The sequence below is a fragment of the Sinohyriopsis cumingii genome, unplaced genomic scaffold, assembly GCF_028554795.1.
Source record: "Sinohyriopsis cumingii isolate HCF-2022 unplaced genomic scaffold, ASM2855479v2 utg000160l, whole genome shotgun sequence".
NCBI classification, from domain to species: Eukaryota; Metazoa; Mollusca; class Bivalvia; order Unionida; family Unionidae; genus Sinohyriopsis; species Sinohyriopsis cumingii.
The window spans coordinates 11955811-11980777 of record NW_028315873.1 but is presented as its reverse complement, the minus strand read 5'-3'; the positions used below and the strand labels follow the sequence as shown (position 1 = coordinate 11980777).

Genomic DNA, 24967 nt, shown 5'->3' with positions numbered 1-24967 from the left:
TAGATCTGCCAATATGGATACATAGCTCAGCTTTAGGATCACATGAAAAAATCACATGTTTGTACCAAATTTAAAATCAGATTATTGTGCACAAGTGAACACAGGCTTTTTTCTGATAATCAGGGAAAATACCTCAGCTAAAAGATGACATGGAGCAATTAAGCTCATAAACAAAATTATAAATCTAATTACTATGTTGAAATAAATGTAAGTGGTTCTGTCAATCAGGGATAAATGCTAGTGAAATATGACATGATAGAAGAAAGTTCAGAAACAAATTTTAAATCCATTTGTGTGGAAATGAAAGTAGGTAGATCCTTGTGAAAATCTGGGACAATTATTCTGCTAAAGGCTGGCATGGGGCAATTAAGCTCAAAAGCAAATTTTAAATTCAATTATTATATTGAAATGAAAGTAGACGGTTCTGGCTATCAGGGGCAATGATGCAGCTAAAGCATGACATGGAGTAATGCCGCATGCGCCTGCTTAATATAAATATTCACCAAAAATAATACATGAATGAGGTCAAAAAGGTCAATAATTTTGGATAGGTATTATGTAGCACATCATCATATCACACACTTGACCTGACAAGTCTACTGAAATTCTTAGAATAAAATGGTTATGCCGCCAAGCCTCTATTTTATACATGCGTTTGTCACATTCAAAAGCCAATTTTGACAGCATGTGGTGTCATAGTGCAACACAAGCCCTTTCCATGGGTGATAACTTTGAAAAACATTGTCTACTACATAGCTTGATGCAATTCAGAATAGTTGTCATCCAAGCCATTTTTGAGATATTCTACTTGCCTTGAACCTACATGTCTACTGCTATGGGAGGTAGCTCTTCTTCCTAGCCGACTATTTGTATTTAACTATCAATATACTGCAGGCTAACTATGGAAGGTGTATATGCCTGACATCAATGTGAAGAACAACACAAGCCCAAAACACCTAGTTCACAAATATATCCATCTCTTTAATTATTACACAACTAAAGCTCAAAAACTCACATCATACCCTTAAGTTAAGAAATTCGCCAGGGGTCGATTAACCAAATTGGACCTGGCCACCGTTAACATTTTGCACAAAATAATTTCTGTCAAAAGTTTTGTACATATCACATATTTAAAAACTATCTAGCAAAATGGTATGAAGGAAATTATTTTGTATGCTAAAGTAAAAATGTTATTACTCTTTTAGAAAATTGACTGCATTACAGCAAAATGCATTGCATTGTGTATATTTTGTGCTAGGATTGCGTTCTAGAAAGGAATTAAATTTGTGTGCAATGGAATAGGTTTTCTGCCTGTTTTGCCATCATATAGTTAGGAAGATACCAGAATTACTTGATGATGTTCACTGAATGCCAAGAATTGGTTTTACTGTTGTAAATGGTGACTGAGTACGAGACACAATTGTTGTTATTAATGATAAAACTTCCTTATTCGGGAAGCATTTATTTGTTGAAATTTTTCTTTTAAAAAGTGTACCACTCAAGAAAAATGTTGCCAGACATTTACATTTATAATTTACTTTAATAATAATTTTAGCTTGAGACACGCACATCATCATTCCTGACCTTGAATTGTTCTAGTTAAGCTAACATAAACAGCATTGGGGCGGAATACACCAATGTCTAGCTAACTGGGAGAGATGTAAAAGAAACAAACATTATACCATGTTGTGACGTTGATACATTTATATGAATGATCCACTCTTTCGACAAATGACACTCTATGAGAAGAATCACCAATACAATGCGTTGAGGAAATCAAGATTTGTGTACAAACATAACCGGTATAGGAGTAAAAAAAAGAAATAACAGGAAACTGTATGCAAATTTATTTTACCTAAAGGCAGAACAAGTAAAGACCATGCATATGACATAAACTTGACAGTTTAATATATACCATATATGATACATTTTGCATAACCATGATGTCCAACACATTCTACAATTTTTTTACAGATCTTCCATTGATTATTAACTCTACAATTTTCAACAGACAGACGAGGAAAATGTATACATTTCTGATTGTGGCATAGGTATGATAAGTGAACCTTTGGTGTCAACTTTACAGCTGGTGCATGAAGGTGAAAAACAAATTGGTGTACTAAAACTTTCATTGTTTTTCCTCAAAACGTCCGCAAGATGCCACATCCATCACAATTTGCAACACCATTCCATTTATGACATTCACCATTTATAACAGCATGTCTACTTATGATTTATTTAAAGTGCATTTGCTACTCTGGAGTTAAATTACTAAGAAGAATTTGTGATGTCATGTGCTTTTGTGTGTCTACAATGAAATATGAAGAACGTTCATTAAAATAGCAGTACAGAACATGATATCTACATGAAAATCAAGTAAACACATTTTAAATCCCTATTTTCTCTGGTAGCATCTTAGTTAAATGCAAAGTATGCTAACTTGTCCTGATACAAATATGTATAATTTAGAGGTGCACAAAGAAGTTACCACCCTTGTATCATGAATCTCCTATAAAGCTGAGAGTTTTGATATAAAGAAACAAACTGAGGAACTATGATGAGGCTAATGTGTAATAATTAACTGCAAATGCATGAAGAAAAGGAAAATAACAAAAAATATTGTTCACCGCACCAAACATTGTTTAGCATTTTTCCTTAAGGGGGCAGGGACATCGTTTAGGTACAAATTTAGTGTCGCATGCACCTGCCTAATTGAACAATTCATAAAAAATAACACATGAGTGAGGTCAAAAAGGTCCATATTTTTGCATAGCTATTATGTAGTGCAACATCATCATAACACATGCTTGACCTGACAAATCTACATAAGTTCTAAGAATAAAATGGTTATGCACCCCAACCCCTATTTTATACATGCATTTTTCACATCCAAGGGCCATTTTTGAGAGCATGTGGTGCTCACAGTGCAAACGCAAGCCCTTTCCATGCATGCTAATTTTGAAAAACATTGTCTACTAAATAGCTTTATGCAATTCAGAATAGTTTTCATCCAAGCCGTTTTTGATATATTATACTTGCCTTGAACCTACACGTCTACTGCTATGTGAGGCTAGCTCTTCTTCCTAGCCGACTATTTGTATTTCACTATCAACATACTGCAGAGTAACTATGGAAGGTGTACATGCCTGCCATCAATTTCAAGAACAACACAAGCCCGAAACACCTAGTTCAAAAATATATTTGTCTCTTTAATTATTACACAATAATAGCTCAGAAACTCAGACCATACCCTTAAGTTAAGACATTTGCCAGGGACTAGTTTACGAAACTGGACCTGCCACCTGAGTGTCAATAATATTCCTACCCATCCAAAGTCTTGTCACAACCAAGTTGCATACCAAGTTGGGTCAAAATGCAAATATACTGTAATTAAAGGAGTAAATGTGGAAATGAATGCGATATAAATGAATTGATAGAAAGAGAGAAGGAATTAAGACATCAGGAAAGACAAGCCCAAGGTAAACTCCCGCTTGCTCCATGAAACGTTGGGATAACATGTACAAATTGTACATGTACACACAATGTTAGAATGATGATATCATATTACCTAATTTTCTTGCATGGAATGAATGAACAACCTGTTCCACAGAGGTCACTGATATACAGCATTTGTGGTAAAGAAGGGTGTCATTTCAAAATGTGTGCTAAATGCACATCTACTATCTTTACTAGCCATAGTTCTGATATGCTAACCTACGTATACCTTGGAAGATCGATCCAAAATTGTGTACTTCAGGACTGTAAATTTCATTGGATCCAGAACTATCTGCTGCATCCGTTAAAGATCGAGTTCAAATTTGAACACTGTTCAAACACGATCAAGATGACAGGAGCACACTTGTAGAATGGACTCGTACATAAACAATTTTACACTGTTAGTACATGATGGCATGAATACAAATGTATCTCTCAAATGCACATTCACACTAATGCAATGTCAAACTTTCAACTTTTAATGTACAAAGAATCATTTAAAGAAATGTTTCTCCAACAATTTTGGCCGATGTTCGATGTACTGCTATTATACACTATTGGTCAGTTGTCATTGCATACCAAGGGAAGCAACTCGTGAAAACAAACAGATATTGCTAGTACAAAGTACTGCAAAGTAAGTTAACATATCGGAACCTTGGCTAGCAAAGATGTACATCGACAATAATGTCATCAAATAAAAGCACGATTCAAATGTTCTACATTTATAAACATGTATTTTGCATTATAATAGATCCATATATTCAATATATCTGTTAGAGAGATAATTTTATTTTATCGTAATGAAGTGGTTATTTCAAGCTGGAATATTTACACCATACACAGTATCTAATTTCTCATAATGCTATTCGCTCCACACACAATGTTAGAATGATGATATCAATGCAGTCTCATGATCTACAGAGACCTGGATGCAACCTCCTTCAGTTGGATTTGTCTCCAGTGTTTCACGATGTCCAGGACCCTGAGTGAAACCTGCTTAGCTTGCTCATTGTTCAATGGTGTCATAATCCTAGACCTCTTAAAAAGTTGTCTCCTTATTTTGCCACAACGGCCTCACGATTTCCAAGGCCCTGAAAGCACCCTGCTTAGCTTGTTTTTCTCTCCATTGTCACATGATTTCCAGTCATTGATCTGACATATCTCATGGGTCTTTGTTGAATTTGCACAGGTATGGGTATACAGTCTCAACTTCAACATCAGGACGAACATATTCTTTCATGACCCACTTACTAAACTGATTCATGTGCCTGTCTTTTCTGGTTGATTGTCTACCACTAACTGTGGGTTTCAAGGCACTATCTACCCTGTAAACAGATCATTAAAATGAGATGAAAGATATATATATATATATATATATATATATATATATATATAAATATATGTGTGTGTGTATGTGTGTGTGTGTGTATATATATATATATATATATATATATATATATATATTGTAAATCCATCTTAGAATTTGCAGGTTGATCTTTGATTTTATCAGTATAATCTATTATGTAAACTAGTGGCACGAATTTTGGTTAATTCCATGTCGGCGCTGGAATCTCGAAAACCATTATGAACCCTATCTACGATGCACAGCTTTTCAGTCACTGAATACGCCTTTCACTTTATTCCTTTACTCTCCATGGTCACATTTACAGATGATTAAGATACATTACTGAATGATAATATATACTTTAATGATGCTAAGTACATAAAAATGTGACTCCATTTTCGATTGGTCAAATAAAATGAATTTTGATAACGGTAGTGACCACAAGAACGTATTTGTTTTGTACCTCCCTTGCTTGATATGATACAAAAACATTCAAAGTGATAAAACAACACGTCTCTTTTAATTGATTTTGTAATGCAATAAACCCTTCCCCAAGTTGTTGATCAAAACAGAGCCAGCATGTAATTAGGATCTCACAGAAGTACTCAAGGGTTTTGATGTGACGGTCGATTGACTCTTTTCATGTTTTCATAGAACAGAATATGTTGCGATTATAATGTTTACACTGAAACGAAATTAAAGGATCAGACCATGACTTTCACATAGCAAGACATTTAATTGGTGTTTATTTCATTCTGTGTTGACACCTTTTAGCATTTATCAGAAGTTTTCATTGATCAATATTTCACCAGACTGTTTATTTACAGTGCATTGATAGCTATTTATCATTAAAAAAAACTTACATAATATGTGATCTTATTTAGAACTTGCAAATTTTACAATATGGATTCAATCTTTACAGGCATCAATCACCATTTTCGAGGTTTAATTTACCAATTCTTATCGTAATTATTTTACATTCAGCATATTTTAAAGATATTTAAGAGTTATTTTCTTTGGAAAAATATCGGAAGCCACACTGGATACTATGTTATAAGCGGGATCATGAGTTATCCAGGCGTGAGTTATCGAGGGAGTGGTGAGCTTAGTTATTTGTAAATCGAGTGCTGGTGTTGCAAGAGTTCAATGTCGGTTTTGTTAACAGTCAGACTATATGTTTCCATGGGAATTCTTCACATTCGATTTTGCTGTGGGTCAAAATAAATGCATGGGCTTGTTACGTAAATAATTAACTCCTGTTTTATGATCAACCTGTGAAATATTTTAACAGTTGTGTTCAAATATTTATTTAAATTATTCAATTTAATTACTAAGTGTTCACTGACTTTGGTTGAACACATTGTTTTGGAATTATTCCGAACTCATTAAAAGACATTTTGGATTGTATCATTGTCCTGGTCATAATGCTGTTAGACACTGAGACGTAGTCCTGGTCATAATGATATCTGGTACCCTGACTTAGTGGTGGTCCTAATGCTATTGGAAACCATGACCAAGTCCATGTCATAATGCTATTACATATTTCTGACTTGGTCCTGGTTGTAACGATACTCAGCACTCACTGGCTATAATGTTTTTCGACACTTACTAGTAATAATGCTATTTGACACTACTTACTAGTAATAATGCTATTCGACACTACTTATTAGTAATAATGCTATTTGACATTCTCAACTGACATGATGATGGAGCATCCTAAGCTGACTCGTGTGTGGTCACAACATATCCTATTAAACTGTAAAAGACCCAATATATTTTAAATAATGGAGTATAATATAGAAATCATTCAATCCGTACCTAGTCCTCTACTGTATCAATAAGGATTTTATTTAATGTCTTGGAAAGATATACACTTTGAATGACACATACAACAAAAACATTTGTATTAGTAACATAAATGTTTCATCTATTAGAACAATTTCTTCCAGTAAGTTTTTAGATATAAATATTAAATTTCCACTTTAGTGCAGATAATGCAAATACAAGTATGAAACACAAATAAATTACCAATAAAACCATAACTGTATTTAAAAATATCCTAAACTTAATTGTCTGACATAATTTAAGTTTATTTTATGACAACGCAATCCGGAGAGAACTTACTTTAAGGATAAATAACTGCTATGCATCTATGACCACTTGGCATGTCTTTAATTTATATAAAACTATTAGGGGCCCCGAGTGGCCGAGTGGTCTAAAGCGCTCTCCGTTACGGATCACTGCCATCTCACCTTTGTCTGCGTGGGTTCGAGTCTCGGATTCGGCTAATGTGGGTATGTGAGAAAGCCTGCCAGTAGCTTCTCGTGGGTCGGTGGTTCTTTCCGGGGTTTTCCCGGGTTCTTCCTCCACCATTAATACTGGCCGCCATGTATAGCCAATCGCGTGCTGAAAAATGGCGTTAAGCCCTACAACAACAACAACAACAATAAAACTATTATCTATGGATGCATAAGTGGTCCTGTTCATATATTGATCAACTATAGCTTTATGAGAAGGAACCCCAATCATACATATAGTTATTATCTACGGGTTTAGCACAAGGGGCACTGTGCATATATTGAACTATTGGCTATTGTTACTTTGCAAAGGCTGTGCTCAGATCAATAAATTTAGCTATGGATGCATACAAGGAGCCTTACTCATATACTGAGATTGTACTATTAGTACATTCTGAATGGCATTACTCATATATAAAAAAACTACTAGCTATAGATGCATCACGACATTCCCTACTCTTATATAGAGTTATTTTGTATGGATTTATCACACAGGGAACATTCTCATCTAACTGACCATCGGCTATTGTTGCATTTGAAATAGACCAATTCGTATCTAAAGTTATTATCTAAGGCTGAATCACAAAGTGTCCTGCTTATATCTTAGACATTTGCTTAAGGACCATACTAGAAATGGTCCCGTGCATATCAAGAGCTAATAAATTTGGGAACGTCACAAATGGCCCAGTTCACATCCTGAGCTATTAATGATGGGTACATTACAAGGGTTCCAATTCACATCTACAACTGTTAGATACAGGTACATTGCAATGTTCCCTGCTCAATCATAGTGGCATTAGCTAAAAATCATTAAATGCAAGAGTATTTTGCACTGCTTTGTACGGATTTGATTTGTACATGGACTAAATGAGATGAGACGATGCTATGACTGCAATGCAAATGTATTGGACTTCATGAGATGTTCACAACTTAATAATAATTGTTTTGTAAAGTTTGAATCGCATCTTTATCGTTATACATAAGATACAGTAACATTATATTTCCAGTTTTTTTCAGACATATTCACCTGTTGTGTTAAATGATTGGAGAATAAGAACATTAATGCCAATACGCTGCCCTGTATCTTTCAGGTCTCTGAGTGTTGATGTGTCCCATCTTCACTGATTTTCTATCACCAAGATCATAAGATAGTGGCTTCATCTGGATAGAGTCCTTGTATTTTCTGGATACTGCCTCATTGTCTCTAGATAGTTTCTCATCTCTCTTATTAGGCAACAGGGAACAGAGGAAGAAACTGGAATATACAAAAGGAAAGATAGTGTTTGATTTAATGACGTAACTAAGACAACCTATTAGCAAAATGTTCTTGTACGTAAAAGGAAAACAGACATTTCACATTTTTTCTCTAAGATTCGAGATATATCATATTTGATAAAATACTAGTTTGTATTATGTAACTATTGGTCATTAATAAATCTAAGAATTTTTAGACCTGGTACGTTTCGTAAATTTATCTTTCTTGTTGGATCATCCATTTATCTAAGAGTAAAGAAGCGGAAACACCTATAAATAGTCTTACGGTGAATTTGACTTTTGAGATATTTTTTAACCGTTTACAAAGTGTTCTGTCCAACCGTCTTCAACTATCTTGCATAATGAGATTTCCCTTGCATGTAAACATTCAAAGTCGGCCACATGAACTCTGATTTATGCAATATCGAGACATTAAAAGGAAATGCATACAGATTTCAGCTACGGAAACGTTCTGTTGCATACCATTATCCACTTCATCTGTTTATTAGCTCTTCTAAAATATAGCAAGAATATCATTAGAAAAAATATCCTAAAATTCGTGTGCTTCAAGGCGTTACTGATTAAGGTGGGCTTTGTGAACATACATTACATAAAACATTGATTATAGTATGCTCTTCTCATTTCTGTATCATTTATTGAACACAATATGAAGATCTGATGTTAAAGGTGACACAAGATAATTTTCACAAGTATTACTAATAACGTGCAACTAGCAGACATAGAGAGAAGAAATTAATGCACAGCCTTTCATTTTAACGGCATGATATTAAAAGCAAGAGTCCCTGGCATGGAATTACACTCAAATGAGCAAAACGAATGTCAAGGAATTCAAGATATGAGCGGTTGTTCATTTTAATTGCTTTTCTGTTCTTGTTCTTTTTAACTGCTAAGTGTTAAATCATCTCTGATAATCTTCTGCTATAAAATAGTCATCAATTTGGTAGAATGTTGGCTATATTAAATATAAGACTGGCGCAACATACATTTAGGCCAACTCAACATTATTAGAGATCTTTTAGTGAAAAAAACATTTCATTATGATTGTCCATACTGGAGAGGAAGCAAACAAAATAGTTTCAAGCTTGTCATTTGAACTGTATTGCTTTCTAAAAGGAACTATATATCTGAAGATATTCTTTTTTCATCAAAGCCTTACGTTAATGTGGTCATCAATTCAGGAATGGTTGCGATGCAAGGAGTTTGAAGCATAATGAAATGTTAATCATATTGGTTGTTAAAATGGCACGAATTTTATTTGGGCCCCATCAGAAAACATACAAATTCTTTTCGGAAAGAATCCATATTGATAGGACTGTGTATCAAGAATGAGAATAACAAGTTTTAAGATGGCCTTCATGGCAGCAAAAATGGTCATAGGATCGACATCTTTTTCATTTAAGACCAGCAAGACTCCATGAGAATTTTGTCTGGTAGAAAATGCATGACAGTATGACCTTCCATTTAGGAAAAGTAGCATTAACGGGATTTGTAAGATGGCTGTGATGACACACATATTACAGGTCAAATAGGCAACATATTTTTAGAATGTCTTGGACATGAAAATGAGCTATTTGGTGAAAATATCAGGTCAATATGGTCATTCATCTGGGTGGAGAAGTGGTTTTCAAGATGGCTGCTGTGAAGACCATGTTTAATGACCGATTAGTGTCATTTTGATGCAGGGCCAAAACCACATCAAGAGCGTGTGCAAAAATAGTGCAATATTTTCTTACGTTACGTCTCCAGCTCATGCAAAAGCTTGGGCCACCAAATGAATCTCCTCTTTGGATCCCGGGCATCAATATAATTCAGAACTCTCAGATGTATTGGAACGTCACAGTCCTCCAGCAATACTGGGACAACACATTTTCTACTTTCAGTAAAACCTTGCACGATGGCCATTTCAATTTCATGTAATACAAAACCACTCTTAAAAGCTTCCCTGGTCATAACCACAACGGTTTTGTATGCATCCCTGATGCTATCACTAGCAAACCGCAACAATGGCGTTCCTGGTGTATTGTCTCTCTCATACTCACAGCAAACAAATCCATGGTCTTTTTCTAGTACCTCGATAGTTTCCTTTACCCACTGTATGTCTGAACTAGAGTAACTGAAAAACAGATGGTATTTTTTTCCTGGCGGCAAAGTTCGTCTCCGTAAATGCAACTGGCAATCCTTATCTGCAATCACATTTGATGCCCCAGACGGTATTTGTCTAATCAGATTCATGTTTTGCTACAAAGAAAATACAAGGAATATTAAAATCTGTTCATTTCTCCAAAACAATATCATTATTTAAACTGCTTCCTAAATATGAAATAGTGACAGCATAGCATTTCTGATCGCAGGAAAGGTTAGTCATTATGGGTGGGTAGTTTTAATCTCCACTGCATTTTGCTCTATGGAGAAGACAAATATTGGCCAGTTAGAGCAAAATTACAAGCAAAAAATTATTTTATCAAGTTGTCTGTGATCAATCAAAGTACAATGTAAGTATTTAACAATAGGTCCATTGTGGTTACATAGAATATAATGGTTTAAAATACAAATATAGTTATTCTACAGGTGCCTTGGATTGTGAGACATCTACCTGGCATTAATTGTTCTCAAATGGAAGGCTGATAATATGATGGTGCCTTGGATCAAAATGGGATTGAATGTTCTTTGAATCGCTTTTACCAATCTTCACTCAAAGTTTACTTGAACCTGCCTCAGCTGTTCTAAGGAACATACTGCAAATATTATAAGGTTGCAGTCGAAGTCAAGCAATCTCTAAAGTTGTCATTTTAGTAAAAATATCGAAATAAAAGTGATGTCAATCAAGTCTGATTTAAACTGGCTTGGCAGTTTTAGAAAAGAAATATGAAATAGGTTTTATGCTTCTAGAGACAATTTAAAAATAGATTTTCACTTTTTATAAGAAATATTCCTATCACATTTAATTTAAACGGACCATTCTATTCAAACGAAGAATTAAAGATGGGCTTTAATATAGTTGCTAAGAGATCCACGCTGCTTTAGTGTAAACACTCTAAACACAAACTGACAGAGCATTTCTAAAACAAATGTGCTTATGGAGTTTATATCATTTTCTTAGCGGCCCTATTGTTCTGAGAAACAATCGATGCAAATCTGATCAAAATCCAATCACCGATTGTAAAGTTAACAATTGGTTTCCTACATGGCTGCTATGGAAACCATGCCATTAATACCGGAGTCAGCCTGGACACAATTGAGATAAATCATGACCGTATCAAATATGGAGGACAACTAGTGCCAAGTTGCAGATAAAGAACTACTGCATTTCGTCAATTGTTGTTTTAATCAATTCGCAAATATCTTCCAGTTGATGCCACTAAAATACTTGTGTGTTCATTAGAACTTTCAAGACTGGACTTTTTTAACTCGATTCTGTCTGGTTCATCTCAATATCCGCTCCAGAATCTTCAAAAAGTTCAAAACACAGCCGCTCGGATGATACTTAGAGTACCACGATCAGAGCACACCTCCCCGCTGCTCTGTACCCTACACTGGTTATCCATTCGATCCGGAATCAAACACAAAATTTGTTCTCTGTGATATGTTTCACTGTCGGACTCTAGTCCAACATACCTATCCGACCTCACCCAAGTGTACACACCAGCAAGATACTTACGCTCCTCTTCTGACAATCGTATACTCATTATTCCCACTATAAAAACAAAGTCATATAGACAGCGTTCTTTTGCATACCAGGGCCCAGCAGCGTGGAATGAATTGCCCACTGAACTTACACACAAAGACACAGTGATCACATTCAAGAGGGCTCTCAAAACTCACTTATTTTGACTGCAAGAACAAACTTAATGATCTAATAATGTTTCCTACCTTAAAATTCTCAGCATGATTTTTTAATGTTTTCTAATTTCATGGCGGTTGTTTTTGTAATCATATCATTATATGTTTTTTCTATCTTATAGGTGTTGTCTAATGTTGTAAAGCGTTTAGAGCTTCTAAAGATTAGGCACTATACAAAGTCCTCATTATTATTATTACTATAATCACGTTTACTAGCTGCAACATTTAACTCAGAGTGCGTAAATAGAATTAAACATGCATCATCAATTCATATCACATGTGAATATGATTAGGTATACATCATCAATTCATATCACATACTTGAATAGCATTAAACATGTTTCATCAATACAAACCACATGCTTGAATAGTGTTAAGCATTCATCATCATTACCTATGTTACTATGGACTATGTATCATGATATGTTATTTTAGAAGTGAGTTACCAATGCGGAGTGTGAAATATTAGTCAGACATGGAGTACTTACTATTCCCTGTCCTAGCCTTGTGGATGTCTCATTGAAAAGCTGTGTGGATGTCTCAATGACAGGCTGTTGGATTTCATAACTCTCTTGCATGTTTAGATGATCTCCTAAGACATAAATAAAATCATTCCAGCATTAGCAATACAACATTGATACTGAACTTGAGAGAAGTGATGCCTGCACAAAATAGAGACTTCAGTAATACATCTGCGAAAGACAGTCTGTGATTAATACAATCTATGTTGGGGTTTGGAACAAGACAAGGAAATCCCAGTCAAGTGGTTATATTTATTTGTCTCTCCATGAAACGTTGCCCAGTGAAATGATACACTACATATAAATCATTATTGTGGAAGAGCATGCTGATTGATGAATAAACTACCCTGGTTTTTAAGTGCATGATTTTTCATTAGCAATCGCATTAGTTTATTTGATTCAACTGTTTCTAAATGAAACAAAACGTCTGCATACAGTCAACATATTTTATAGCATGCTTTGTCAAACCAACTGGTGGGACGAAAACTAAATACAGAAACAAACTAAGGTATACAAGTATATTGTCCTTTATCCCTACATTGTAGGGCCTAGAACCAAGAAAGAGATGGTGGCGGCCTGGAATAGCATTTATTTAGGAATCATTGGTGCATTGATAATTTGTGTGCTTTATTAACCACTTTCTCTTTTGACTCAAGTATGTGCATTTTAAGGTATGATATTATTTAGAGGAAAGGAGCTGTAACGTATTCTCATTGACTTTTGTTTCTAGCTTCTATCTTCCCCTGATAAAATGTTGTTTGCAAAGGTATAATGTTTAAGACAACACATATTTGGTATCTGCTGTTAACAACGTCATAGTGAACATTTAATCTGTTTTCATTATGTGTTTTAGCCCAACCAGTATCCGCTTTTCAAAAGACTACCAACAAACTTTATTGATATCTGTCATCACCTGTAGACGTCAAAGTCAACAAATCACTTGGCTCCCACAATTATTTTATTTTTACTACAAACTTTGATCATCTCGTATGAGTGGACCATGAGAGAGGTTGTGGTATATTATTTTTCTGAGTAAAGTGTCTGTTCTCTAATTTGTTTTTTTTTTCTTAAAAGTATTTAAAACAATTTCACTTTTTCTCTCCAAAACTAAAGCAATGACTTATACATAATGCTATTACATCCTTAATTACTTTAAAATGTGATTTATCATGAAAAGAGTAAGTAATTATGTGCATTAGAATTATTACTGGAATTGTGTAAATTAGAATGAATGTTTTTGGTACCATTTTCAGAGCTGGGATTTTATGCTTTTGATGAATGTATACACTACAGTTTCATTGTGAAATAATTGTTATTGTTTCCTGTTCATAAATGAAATAATAGTTAGAGCTTCCTGTTCATAAATGATTAACAGCTGATAGAAGAAAAGTGGTAGAAACAATATTGTTATTCACATTCTTCAATATTATGACTCTAGAAAGAATAAGATCAGAATTTATTTACCTTCTGTTTGTTTTTTGTACTCCTGAAATGTCTTTTGTAGCTCACGGGCTTCATGTGGTGTGATAGTCTGATTCTTACGTTTCTCTAAATCTTCCAAATAGCCATGTTTACCAATAACAGTTTCAATCTCACGAAGGACCTCATCTATCTTGGCCCAGTAATCTTCAAACTCTTGCTGGCTGATCTTTCCATCCACAGAATGACCACTGATGCTATTCCGGTATAAGAGAATCCTCTCCATGCTTGCACCAAGAGTTGTATCCCTTGGGTTATCAGCTGGAGGGTTTCCCCACCCGTTTGATGGAGCAGGAACTGAACTGACATTTCTTATGATTGTATCTAATAAGGAAATATCAAATTCTTCTACCTTTCCAGTGGAAAGACCCTGTGGATCTGGGAAGACAATTTGATATTGATCTTTGTTCAGTCTCTTTAAGTTGGCTTTGTTGGCCAGGATTGCCTGGTAGATGTCTGTGTGTGGCGTCGGGACATTAGTGAGGAGGATTTTTCTCAGAGCATTAGCACAAACCGTTGTCAGTGCATTACAAAGACGTGCATGGTTGATGTGCTCCTGGATAATAGGTGCATCAGCATCATCTTGACCTTGATCTTGGTTCCTGACCTGTAGGAAAGAGGCAGACATTAAAATATTGGAAGCTGGAAAACAATCCAAATATAAGTTACAATTCAAGGAGAAGTCACAGCACAAACACTTCTATTTTGTTACTAATGCTAGAATCTAAATGATGATTTGTTTGTCTCTAGATAATCGGGCTTGCAGAGAGAGATACTGTAGCTACAACTATCTGACGGTACCTTTTCTATTTGTATGGTATATTACATTCAGAGTGCCAAGTTTCTATAAATTATTATATAAGTATACATTCATGCATATTGGGTATAATTTACTACAGTTCTTCTATTATGCAAATATATAAGCCTGAAATGTTGAAATTGGCAAAATTACTCAGCAATATTTTACAAAAGCTTATTTACTTTAAATAAAGGAATTTCCACACTAAGGGCAGCAATACAGCAGTCTTTAGTGTAACATTCTCAATAGATGCTTCATTAAGAGCTTCATAGGGAAATTAAAGACCACAAGACAAAGGAGATTCCAGCCAGGCATCAGTAAATGAGATACTGCTTTTTGCAGCTCAAAATATCTGAAGAGGACAGCTATCTGAAAATCTGCACAAAATGGAAAGGCCTTTAACAAAATTTGCGTGTTTTTTATAGGCTACCCCACAGCCCTTATCAGAGAAACTGATCATTGTCTCTCTCGAGTGTGTTCTATAGGGCTGCCCCATAGCCCTAGAAACTGATCAGTCTCCCTCGAGTGTGTTCTATAGGCAGTGTATCCCCTAGGGGTGCAAAACTCAGAGTACAAAAATCTCCCTGGTATCAAGACTGGGGGTTAGACTGAGTAAAAAACAACCTTTGGTATCAAAACTGGGGGTCAAATAAAAAAATTGGGGGTCTCTGAAGCGCAGATGAGGGTAAAGGGAAACACTGTATAGGGCTGCCCCATAGCCCTAGAAACTGATCATTGTCTCCCTCGATTGTGTTCTATAAAGCGACCCCATAGTCCTTATCATAGAAATTGATCATAATCTGTTTAAATTTGTTCCTTTTGTTTCAACAACTGCAAATCACCATTATTTGCATAGAATACTTTCAGACAAATTTGATCAAATTATGTTTAGTCACTTGATAAGTCATTAAAATATTTTTCCTTTGTTTTTTAATATTGGTAACCAAATATGGTCGCAAATTAGAATCATCTGAACAATAAAACTCCATCATGGTGGGAGGTCACTTGGCTTCATTGCCAGGGGAGGTCACTTGGCTTTATTGCCAGGGGAGGTCACTTGGTCTTATTGCAAGGGGAGGTCACTTAGTATTACTGCAAGGGGAGAACAGTAAGCTGTTTTGATACAGCACTTGTGAGTCATGTATGTCTATAAAGTATATTTATCTCTATAACATATGTTTGGCTTAATGTTTTATGACAAAGTAACAAATGTATATGTAATAGTGACAAGGAAACTGAAGTAAAGTGTTTGGCCCTAGGAAACACCATGGTCGGCTACCCCGGCTGAAGCAGATTGTCGTTTTATGAACTCTAATTCAGATAGACAAAAATATCTGCATACTTTCCCTGTAATGCCACTCTACCAAGTTCTCATTTCAGTATATACAGAACACCAAATCAAAAGAGTTAGCTTTAACATTTTAACAGAATATATTTGTTCTACTTGGTCATGTGACTTACTCATCTCAGACTGAGATAAACTCCTTCAGAACCCAATTTGTCCCATCAATGATTACAGTTTCTATATGTTAAAGGGCATTGTAGGTATTTGCTGCAATCTAAGATGCTACTGTTTTAGGTAGATCTCAGAAAGACATCTTTTACTCACCTGATCTTCAAACCAAAACTTCAAAACCTTGTTTGACTCGATTATGTTGTCATGTAAGTCACAGCGTACTTCTGCATTCTCTTTCAGCAGGGACACCTGGATAAGGCTGTTGACACTTTCACCATTGTATTCAGGGCACTTTATAAACTCTTCAAACTGCAGGCTATGACACAGGTATCCAATTATCTTGTTGAGTACCTTGGCAATAAACTCTCTCACCTCAATACACAGCTTGGAAGATGGAGTCTTGTCTTTGATTCCCTGTCTTGTAACTCTCATGGATATGATGTAGTCCCAAAAGTGCAGGATCAGTTTGTGGTACTGGTCAAGTCGAAAAACACCACATCCACAGAAGATCTGATTCTCAAGTGTCGTCTCCGTCTTTTTTGTTGCTAGTGGCCAGTGAGCAACACAGGCAGCGAGAAGTCGGTGGAAAATTGGTGCTGGAAGAAATTTTCCAGTGAAGACGTAGCACATGACTGATGAGCTCTCCATCTGAGGATGAGGTTCGGGGCAGATAACTTCTCTGGGTGTTTCCTCACGAAGCATGCATGGGGCAAGGAAATAATTCACATCCTGACAAATGAATGGATTAATTAATAATGGGAATATTTGGCAGTGATATTAATAGAATCTATGTTGGGGTTTGTACCAAGACCAACAAATCCTAGTCAAGGGGTTACACTGTCTCCCCACAAAGCTGGAGCAAAATAATGTAGCCCCACAAGTTTGGTTTCATTGTCTTGGTACAAACACCAACATATTTTTTTCCACTCACACAAGTTTTTCCAATTAAAATAACCCTGTATTTCTGCAATATACATAGCAGATTCAACACATATTAATCAGGTATAATTATTGCCTCTCACTTTATACAAAGGTCATCAGATGTTATATTGGTTATGAGGTCTTGTAAAGGTCATCAGTTCTTGTACTCTTCTATGAAAATCTGAATAATTAACTGTGTAGGATCTAGCTATATATGTCGCTCTTAGAAAATGAAAAAATAAAATAAAAAAGTTATAACTGTTACAAGTTGAAGTATTGCACAATGTGCGTCGGGAACAATGTGATATTGCTTTTAAATACAGTGCATTAATACAAATATGGTAATGAAGGAAATGGGTGACCTGTCAATTGTAAGTACACAAGTTCTACACATGAGTGAAGTAGAAGTTAAAACATTTGATATTATTACTCGATTATCACATTTAATCTATGGATGTCATATGAAGAGTGAGAAAGTAGAAAGATGAAACATTCGATATTAGTACTGGAGTATCACATTTAATCTGTGGATGTCATATGAAGAGTGAGAAAGTAGAAAGATGAAAACATTCGATACTAATACTGGAATATCACATTTAATATATGGATGTCATATGAAGAGTGAGAAAGTAGAAAGATGAAAACATTCAATACTATTACTGGAGTATCACATTTAATCTATGGATGTCAGATATATATATATATATATATATATATATATATATATATATATATATATATATATATATATATATATATATATATATATATTACAGGGACACGTATTATGATTGTTTCAAATAAGATGTATCCACTCGGGAACATATAATTTTCATTAGTTCTATACATATTTTTATTAAGTTTACTTTAGGTACCAGTGTAAAAAGAAAGACAAAGTAAGCTTTCTTACACGTTTGAGACTGACAACATGAAGGCAAGTAGGCAAAACTAATGGATAATTAATGCACTCTACATTTGAAGCAATGCGGAACTTCAGCACATGTTTATGATTGAAAATGCATGCATATTCATTCTCAAGATGCAACTGCATCTACTTGGCCCAGTGACAAGTTACTAATAAAGTGTTACTGAACTCGGCCATTATTTAATTTTGTCAGGACGAGACGATGGTCACTGTCGTAGACTTGTGGAAAGGTTCTCTTTGATCTAATGAACACTGTAATTAAATTCCATGAGATAGAATACATAAAGCTGGCAGCAATGACAATATATGATATATCTTGGCTAGAAATTATCTCACATCTATGATTCCACCAGCTTTTTGTGATATTGCACGCTAAGTGTTATGACCGTATGGTCTTAAACTAAATAAAGAGAAAGAACCGAAATCAACAAGTGTTGTAAAACATAACAGATAATTTCATTCTCTAAGTTATAAAATGAAAATATATGAGAAACTTACAGTAAGGGCTGTTCCAGTAAAACATATATCCCCCCCGGGGACGGCGCTTCAAAAAAACTTCTGTAGGAGGTTGTGTTTCGAACTCTTTTAATTCTGACAGCGGAAGGTTGGTTAGGAAAATCACTTATGTTGTGGGTTGTGCTAACAAAATGAGAAATCGCTGTTGGGTTTGTCAGAAAGAAGAAAGAAAAAAAAACCGAATATATATTTAAAATCGCATCTACCCCCTCCTAGCGGTCTAACGTGAATAAAACATTGGGTCAGAAAATGATGCCAGTACACGTACTTTGTACGAATTCGCGTACTTTTAAAGCAGTGATACGCGTTCGGGAAATTACGTCAACGCCGCGGATATAAAAAAATTTCTTTGTGCAGTATGCAATTTTTATTAAACTTTTAACTTTAACTTAAAAAATGCATTTCGCGACGTAATTCTCGCTGCCGCAGCTGTCTCACAACGCTTGATGCGGCATCCAGATATCTGGATACTTCGGTTCGACACGAATGGCTGAGCAGCAGAGGGGCTTAACAGACCAAGGGAATTAGAGAAATGTGCGATCTCCCCAAAAAACACACAAAAATATCATCACGCAGACAAATTGCTTGGTTACATAATCTCAAAATCAATTAGATAAAGTAACTGAATCAAAACAAACTTCAAAAAAAAATGTGATTGGATAGAGCCCCCTGCAAGATGCGACATTAATTTTTTTCTCATAAATCGCGAATAAATGGTCACAGCCCCTCTGCTGCTGTACAAAAGTTAAAATATTTGGTCTAGCCCAATTCTGTATCGAGATCGAGGATCATGCAAATTTATAGTTATAAAACCATGTGGCGTCGATTGCGCACGACTAAATAAATCTTTGAATTTCACAAAATCCATGTCGCCGTTACACCAAGTTTGGTGAATATTTCGTAGCGTGTGAGTATCAACTCCGTTAAATACAGCCAAAATATTGCAATTATCTCTAATTACCTTTGGTATTTGCGTGTACCTTTGTGTTACATAAATAACATCTGTATTTTTATGCCGCCCACGAGAAAATATCCTAGATGGATTTGCTTGTTTGTCCAACATTATATCATCACAAACGACTAAATTATTAATTTCTCGATCAAGATCATCAACCGATGGCGCTTCATCGATATCTGTAATAAATTCAATGATATTATCACCAATTTCAGATGCATTATCACTAAATTCCTTCAAAACTTGATAACAACGCTGGTCATCAACAGACGGAGCAACTAAATATAATTTGTCCCACTTCAGCCAACGCATTATCAAATTTAGCAATAATTGTGTTTTACCAGACCCGGATGGACCAATTATTATCAACCTGATTGAATTTGGTAATGCCGCGTGATGTTTAACTTGCTCGCGTTTTCTTGTAGCTGAAAAATCAATTACATTCATGATATATTAATATTTCATGGATTTATATTGTGTTAAATGTCGCACACGAACTCCAACATTGGAATTAAACGAGGTTATTACAAAGAACAACAGATCTGCTATAACAGGCAGGTGTGAAATTTGTAAAACAAAAAAGTTTAAATTCACTGCGAAAAAAAAAGATACGGAGGTGATATTGCCGCAGGATTAGCATCATTACCAGGATTGCCCTGGGCAAAATACCCCGGAGAAAAACATATGCCAGGTTATAATTATTGCGGTCTCGGCACTCGTCTCGATATCAGATTAGACAAAAACAATAATCCGAAAATTGGTGAAGTTCCCGTAAATTCAGTTGATGGCGCGTGTTATGCTCATGATTTAGCTTATCGTAGCGGAGATTTGGCGCAACGACATATTGCTGACGTAAAATTAATTCACGCACTAAATGCAATTCCTGATAAAAATTTGAAAGAAAAAATTGCTTCGTGGTTAATAAAAACAGCGATGAAAGGTAAATTAATTTTCGGCGCGAGTAATTAATAATGGACCTAATATATTATTCTCCTCGTGGCTATTGGCGAGGAAAAGCAGCAATTGCCAAACTTGCCAAAGCTGCTAAAGTAAAATATCAAACAGCTGCAGACTGGTTAGCCAAACAGGCAATCTGGCAAATTTATCTTCCTCCACCTAAAAAATTCAATCACGCGCATTTTGATGTTAGTGTACCTAACGAAGTTCATCAGGCTGATATAATGTTTCTGCCTCACGATGTTGTTGACGGTAAAACCTACAAATATGTACTAACTGTTGTTGATATCGCTAGTAGATATAAAGAGGCTATGCCGTTAGCAACTAAAACAGCAACTGAGGTATCAGACGCATTTAACAGAATTTATCAACGAGGACCATTAACCTGGCCAAATTTACTTCAGGTTGATCCTGGCAGGGAATTTTTTGGTTCTGTTTTATCGTTAATAAAAAAAAATAACACAAATATACGACGAGGTGGTGTTGGAATTCACAAAAATCAAGCAATTGTCGAAAGATTTAACAAAACATTAGCTGAGCGGTTATTTGGATATCACAATGCTAAAGAATTTATCTCAGACAAACGATCAAGTGATTGGGTATCAAGGTTACCTGAAGTTATTAATGCGATCAATAATGAAAAAACTAGAACAATAGCGATGAAGTCAGCAATAGCGATTAAAAAGTTAAATATTCCGGTAATTAGACGAGATTTTTCAAAAGATCCTGTATTAGGTAGTATTATTGTTAGGTATTTATACAAGTAAGGTGAAGCTGAAGGAGGGAGAAGAAGAGCAACTGACCCAAATTGGAGCGTGACAACACATAAAATATCTGCCGTAACAAGATCATCAGGACGACCCGCAATTTATATTCTTGATTCGCTGGCACCTCAACGTGGCTTTACTCGTGAAGAACTTCAGGTAGTTCCCGCTGATACTCAATTGCCGCCAGAATCACTTAGATAATAACTTTTCTGTTACATTCCAGACAAGCCAGATTAACGTTACTTTTCAAGTGACCGATATCATTATTTTTCCTGTTGACGGTGAATTGTCTTGGATCATTTTTTTGATACTGCCAGATCATCACGCAATTACAAATGGCACAATGATTATTTTGTTCTCGTCGAAGCGTCAATATAGCGTCTACATCAAGGTCAGATTCATCATTATTTTTTCTGTCATATCGATTGTAACTAAATATTTTATTCTTCACGATATTTTCACATATTTCATCGTTAACTACCGCTGCATCTAGAACAATTCGTCTCAACTGAGATAATTTTCTAACTCGTGATACAGCTATATAAACCAAATTTGACCACATAATTCTGTCATCGACAATCCAAACGGTACCATCAATAGTTAGTCCTTGCGATGAATGTATCGTCATGGCGTATCCTAATTTCCACGGTGATTTTTCTGCAACAGTGACAGTATCATTCAAAACCAAATTTTTTATTTCTCCTCCTGGTAAAACAACATCAATATTTTGTCGTCGCGTATCAATTGGTCGATAACATAATGGCACAGGTAGTGTTGGAAATTTATCTCTGTGATGTTGTAAAAGTTTATGTTGAAGTTCATCGCGAACAATTTTTCTGCTAGCAACAACTAAATGATCGGGCTGCCATAAATTTAAAAAGTCCGTCATTGAAGTTTCATTAATTATTTTTCTCATCACATCACATTGAATTTTATCTGGTTGTAGTCGAATTAATTTCTTAAAGTTAGTTAGTGACTCATCTAGTGATCTAAAGTCTGTTTCAACTTCTTCATAATAATCTACAAAATTCTTCAACCAATCATGAGGCGACGTTCTATCAATAGGATTTGGTTGACCGTGATCCCCGCACATTAACACAGAGGTATTTTTTGTTGATAAAAGCTCAAGGAACAACTTCAATACCGTTAAATTTACCGTACAAACTTCATCAATAATTATATTTTTATTTATGTATTTCTCTCCCATGCGCGAGCAATTCCAATCTCCACCGCTATATTTGAAATAACTATGATACGTACAAGGAACAACACCACGTTGCTTCATTTCTTTTGCTAATCTATGCGTTGGTGTCAATACAATCAAATCAGTATTTTTCAATAATTCGATGGTTCGTGTTGTTTTTCCACTACCACCTGGTCCGTTTATATACACAAATTTATGTCGAGAAATAGGATCATAAATAGATGGTGCTACAGAGACATCCGGCATTGTATTTTGATGAAATTCATCAGCATCAGCAACATCAGCAGATTGACTATAAATCAAAATATCTTCGTTTTTAATTCTCCAAGTGCCCCAGCTACCATCACCAACTTCTAACAATGACGCATACCTTCCATCAATATAGAACGAATCTGTCGCTACCCTAACTGCGCCTTTAGGAAATTTATTTATCATCTAAAGCAAATTTATGCTAACATAAGCCAGCATCGAAGACCTTAAATGCGTGTATTGTGGTGATTCTCCCTCAATGTAGTTAATTACGGTACCAATCCTCGTATCGTCAATATAAATACTGTCGATTGCAAAATGTGCCTTTCGCTGTTGTATCGGCAATTACAAAATCTATTCAGCATCATCCATGATTAATCTAGCATGATGTCGCTTGTGATCGTACGCGCCACCTTGAGTGAATTTACCTATAATTTTTCTACCTAAATCTTTCGCGTTTTCGTCACATGTTGGTAGCCAAACATTTGTTTGTTTGTTATAAGAAATAATTGCCTCGCTGACCGTCAACAGCGTCAACATAGCTGAATCTAGCATATACTGCAGCAGCGTTATACTAACCCAACGTTGACACGAGAAATGTTTTCCAAACCAAATGTAGCAGATTTTATGTAAACTATCGGCAAATTTGAATGATACAACACGGGCGAATCCCGTTAAAGGAAAATTTGGTAACGGTCCGTTAATCGCAACACGGGTCATTTCGCTCGTTGGATGACCAAATTTAGCAAAATACTCGCCGCAATCTCCTAACCCTAGAAAACTTCCGGGATAATATGCGGTCATATCAACTGATATCATGTTTGTGTTATCGTATTTTGTGTTCCAGAGTCCGCCATGACCGTATTCAACACAACTCATTTGCACATCTGAAATAAATTCATTTCTAGTTGGCTTCCACGAGTTTTTCTCTCTAGCGGCGTGAGCTGCAACAGACGATTGAGTAAAACAACTGGTCAATAATTCTGAACTTGTCGAGTATTTATCAATTAATTCTGTCATTGAGTCATTAAAAGATTTTAATCTGTAAATTTCACCATTAGGCATCACGAATTGATCGTATTTATCTTCGCTACTGAATAGCCAAACTGAAACGGGATCAGATTTGCTTATGTCATGAATAAATTTAAACATATTTAGCGAATTATCCATGGTAGAATTTTCTAGTGGATAAAATTTAACAACACGATGTCGAGGAAATATCGTTACCGCATTTGTCCAAGCGTGTGAATTATGATCGATAATTTCTATAGAGGCGCCTCGTGATTTATATGCTGAATCAAACAAAATCTCACCAGTAATTGTCTTAACTGTTATAGGGAATTTTAATTTGCATGATAACGCAGCAACATCAGTTATTGACGCGCCATCAACAATTGATTCGGCCCAATTGTTAATTTTCGCTAACCTTAGTGAAGTTAAACCCGAGCCGCGATTCGAATTTTTCAAATGTTCAATCACTCGCTCGGCTACACAATTTATTACTGAAGAAATTTTCATTAAATTTAATTTACTAAGGTCAGGTTTGTCATTTAACTTATAGATTCCGTAGACGACTGCGCTAACGGGATACGATCTAGCATAATATGGTTTATCGATACCTGTTAATAATCCACGCCGGCTGCTTGCAGATAAAATTATATTTTTTTTTCTTTAACAATTGGGTCTCGCTTATCGCGAATTATCCACACGTCGTCATTCATCTGTACGATAAATTTTATCGAGAAAATAAACTGTACCTCGCCATGATTTTTTCTAATGTATTTGATTATCTCGCTGGCTCGCTCGTCCGTCATCGTGTTATCGATCGAGTTTGTTTTCCAGGTCGACCAAGTATGAACCGCACCATCGTCGTAAAATTCTTTCTTCGCTTGACTTGTTTCATCAATAACGTATTCAATCTCATCAATGTCGAATAATTCCATTATACTTTATTTTAAACATATGT

The 24967-nt window shown here is 35.4% G+C and overlaps 1 protein-coding gene across 1 annotated transcript in view; it reads right to left on the bottom strand.

Annotated features, from left to right (window-relative positions):
- Positions 1 to 1847: 1847 nt before the first annotated feature.
- Positions 1848 to 24967, bottom strand: part of LOC149774788 (uncharacterized) — a 102136-nt gene continuing 79016 nt past the window's right edge. Inside the window, exons 8-13 of the mRNA XM_089944791.1 lie at positions 16661 to 17236; positions 14238 to 14859; positions 12741 to 12844; positions 10146 to 10650; positions 8165 to 8392; positions 1848 to 4820 (exon numbers count right to left, since the gene is read on the bottom strand). Coding sequence (XP_089800917.1) covers positions 10147 to 10650; positions 12741 to 12844; positions 14238 to 14859; positions 16661 to 17236 — 1806 coding nt within the window. The 3' untranslated portion in view covers positions 1848 to 4820; positions 8165 to 8392; position 10146. The remainder of the gene's footprint in view (positions 4821 to 8164; positions 8393 to 10145; positions 10651 to 12740; positions 12845 to 14237; positions 14860 to 16660; positions 17237 to 24967) is intronic.